The sequence below is a fragment of the Plectropomus leopardus genome, unplaced genomic scaffold (assembly GCF_008729295.1).
Source record: "Plectropomus leopardus isolate mb unplaced genomic scaffold, YSFRI_Pleo_2.0 unplaced_scaffold24003, whole genome shotgun sequence".
Lineage (NCBI taxonomy): Eukaryota > Metazoa > Chordata > Actinopteri > Perciformes > Serranidae > Plectropomus > Plectropomus leopardus.
Window position 1 is genome coordinate 1 of NW_024626051.1, and position 3,586 is coordinate 3,586.

Below are 3,586 nucleotides of genomic sequence, written 5' to 3' on the forward strand. Positions count from 1 at the left end.
TTCATCAGGCATCAGGTGGTCTAGTACCAAAATGTTGCATTAAAATATATTTTTGCAAATATCAGACAGTGTTTTTTCAGGGGTTTTCTATAAGTTATGCTCTGCACTTTCCTCAATATGGGACAACACCTTTATATGAAGTTTAACACACAACTAAGAAAGAAAACCAAAATCAGAGACCCACAACTAACCATTAAAACACCAAAGTGTCAACTGAGATAGATAGAAAAAACACCATAAAGCCATTTATGAAATACTTTTAACTCTGAGGTCGCTCAGTGTCTTACCTGTCATCTGTAATGCTGGCAATGTGGCGGCCATCAGGACAGAAGCTCACAGAGCGAACCCAGCGGTCATTTGCCCCTCCAGCAAATATGGGTGACGGAGGAGGGAAGAGATGGCTATAAAAAAAATAAAAGAAAGAAAGAGTTAAAAAACAGAACACGAACACAACACAGTACGTAAACATTTTCTGTTTTAAAGAGGTGAGGCTGTTCTACCTTTTACAATCAATCAGTATATAACTTAAACTACACATTCATTCTTTTGAAAATGAAATGTTGCATTAAAATGCAGTTGCTCAATTCTGTAACCTCAGGGGTTTTGCAATAACAGCCTTATTCGGTCTGTTATGACCAGCAGAGATGCAGGCATGTTGCTGGGAAAATGACTCACTGAGTCAACTTTGCTCACTATGTTCTGGCATTCACCATTATTCTGTTATTAGCACTGGTAGATCAAACAATAAATAAATCAATAAAGGTTATTTCACAAAACAAACTGGCATAAAGTCTAGGAGTCAACCGATGTCGGTTTTTAAGGGTCCATACCGATTATTAGTAGTTAATGAGACTAATGGCTGATATTTGGAACCAATATGCATTTACAATAAAATTCTACTGTCAACAGAATATTTGTTAAATTCCAATAGAATTTGGAATATAACAAACTCCAGCACAAACCAGTGTTTATAAGCCTTTAGCAAATGTTTAATCAAAACTGAAATTTTTCTCTATTTTACTTTTTATAAAGTCAAGTGCAAATTGAAATGAACAATGTATAAATAACAACAGCTCAATGAGGTTTTACAAGGTAAAAGTTCCTCCAATGCTGACACGTTCTAATTTTACCGGCTATCATTGAAATAAAATGCGATACAGATAATCGGCAAACTGCCAAATATCGGCCCCAATAATCTGTCAATTCCTAATAAAATACATATAAAAAATAAAGACACTCAAGCAAGTTAACAAAACACAACAGCATCTTGGGGTCTTCAGCAGATCAATGTTTCCACACCTTTTTTGAAATATCAGACATAAGGACTTTGAGGACTTTCCAGGCCCAATTCCCCCAAATTCAAGGACCTCACGTGTAGTTTGAGACACAGATCAAGGTTTTCTTTACTGTTATAACTCAGATTTTATAATGAAAACTAGCAGGCTTTACAAAAGCTGACGATTAGAACGAGAGAGCAGCTTGAATGTGTTCACCACGGATGAGCATTTTAAGTTATCTTCAAATCCGGGTACACAAAATACATTTTTGTTTTTTGCAAATAATAAAAATAATTGCATGTTTCTTCATACCCCAGTTCCAGCAAGATGGTGGCCTTGTGGTGGTCCCATACGATGACCCGTGTGTCATAAGAGGCGGTGGCCAACAGCGCCCCATCTGGTGAAAACTCACAAGACACCACATCATTGTGGTGCCCCTCCAGCTTCCGGATCAAGGTGTACTTATCCATGTTCCATAGGAACACCTGCAACGTGAAGAGGGGACTGTTATAGCTCGTGACATGATTCTGATAGAGTATAAATGTGCTATTTTACACTTATCATTACTATATGCACATAATTAAATTAGTCAACAGAATTAAAACAGAATTAAACAGTTATATTCAAGTTATGCTCAGTGTCATTGTTATGCTTTGTAGCCGTTAACCAGGCCGAAACAAACAAAAGAGCACATGCTACGCAAGCAGCAAGGCTATGTCAAAATGCAACACTACACCTACAGTGACAATTAGATTTAACATCTTTATGTAACAGTATTTAACTACAAAATCAGAATTTATATGTATACATCTTTTAATATGTTATTAAATAAACTAAATAAATACTTCAATTATTGTTACAAAAAAGTCTACACAAAAAAGAGAAAATAAAACAAGTAGTAACTTAAGGTAACATAAAGTTACTCCACTGGTTTCCCCTTTCAGAGTTTTAGTTCACTGTGTTTACAATAGGCTCGCACCTCCGGCAGAAGCCTACGAAGAGAGACAGATACTGCAAGAGAAAAGAATATTTTATGGCCAAAGGATTGATACCTCTGGCAAAATACACATATGCACACACATACACACACATACATACTGTAACACACATACACACTGGTAGAAAAGTAATAATCTGTGGAAGCATTTTGCTTTTAACAGTCAGCCATGATCAGAATGTTTAATATTTCTGCTCCAGAACAAAGCATCATTGAGAGACTAAACTTCAAACTTCTGCACCTTGTCACTCTTTGATTTGCCATAATCAATAATGCTTTTAACCCTTTGAAACCTGAGCATACTGGCTTGATTTCATTCAAAACATGGGGGGAAAAAGGCAATTAGCAGCTTCACAAGAAATGAGCCAAAAATTGTAAGACATTGCAAAAAAATTATATTACATAAAAATTTAAATAGAGAAAAAATAGAAAGATTTAAACTTTTTTTTTCATTTTGCTGGACATTTCTTTCCAAATTGCTCATTGCCTTTCCACACCATGTTGAAAGAAATCAAAACAATTTGCTTACGTTTCGTTAGTTTAAATGCTTTTGAGAGGCGTCTGAATGCAGCACAAGAAAAAAATGATCCAGGATTCAAAGGGTTAATGTGCTGCAGTTAGAGAACAAGTACAGTTAATGATCCACATCTGAATCACAACACATCACATGCAGACTAACGGCTCAGTTTCTCCCTCTTTGTACGAACTAGTTTCCTAATTGAAGTTAAAAACAAAAACATAATTTTCTTGTTGGGATTTTTAAGCTGTTTTTTTTTTAAATCACAAATGTGCTGATGGAGAATTGATGTAATCTATTGCTGTTATGCTGTTGCTGCCTACAGCAGAAACACTGAAATGCTTTTTATAAAAAGCTGAAAAAAGCCACAGAGGAACTGAAGACGGAAAAGTTACACAATAACTGGACAATTTGTCAACTGTTTTTCTCACAAACGGGTTGGCTCTTATGTAAACTTTAAGGAAGCAGCAGACAGTTTTAGGTTATAATTGCTCTGCAAATGCTCAATAAATATCTTATAAAAATATCAGCAGATGAACAATAGTTTGTAAAAAGGGGAGTGACATTTGCAAAGCGCTGGAAGCTGCTGGCCAACAGTGACAGTGAAGGGAGGGGGGGGCAGGTGTTTGTCAAACTGCTGTGGCTGGCTGAACTGTTGTCTATAACTTGCCATTAGCAGCGTTACAATGCTACACTGTATCCTACCTACACATTTATACTGACAGTCACAGAAATCCTAGTGACAAAAGAGAAGCTGGAGTGTGCAGACAGTGGACGGAGCTATTTAAAGATGGA

At 36.3% G+C, this 3,586-nt stretch overlaps 1 protein-coding gene across 1 annotated transcript; it reads right to left on the minus strand.

Annotated features, from left to right (window-relative positions):
• Window positions 1-268: 268 nt before the first annotated feature.
• LOC121966322 (WD repeat and SOCS box-containing protein 1-like) lies at window positions 269-2,150 on the minus strand. The gene is made up of 2 exons (XM_042516426.1): window positions 1,590-2,150; window positions 269-401 (listed from the first exon to the last, which is right to left on the minus strand). The coding sequence occupies exons 1-2, from the start codon at window positions 1,745-1,747 to the stop codon at window positions 284-286; spliced, it is 276 nt and encodes a 91-aa protein (XP_042372360.1). The 5' UTR covers window positions 1,748-2,150; the 3' UTR covers window positions 269-283.
• Between the last annotated feature and the right edge of the window lie 1,436 nt (window positions 2,151-3,586).

Excerpts from the sequence above, each read along its gene's own strand:
- LOC121966322 (XM_042516426.1), bottom strand. The coding sequence starts at position 1,747 with ATGGATAAGTACACCTTGATCCGGAAGCTGGAGGGGCACCACAATGAT. Across the intron at positions 402-1,589 it reads ACCATCTTGCTGGAACTGGG|CCATCTCTTCCCTCCTCCGT; the intron begins GTATGAAGAAAC and ends TTTTTTTTATAG.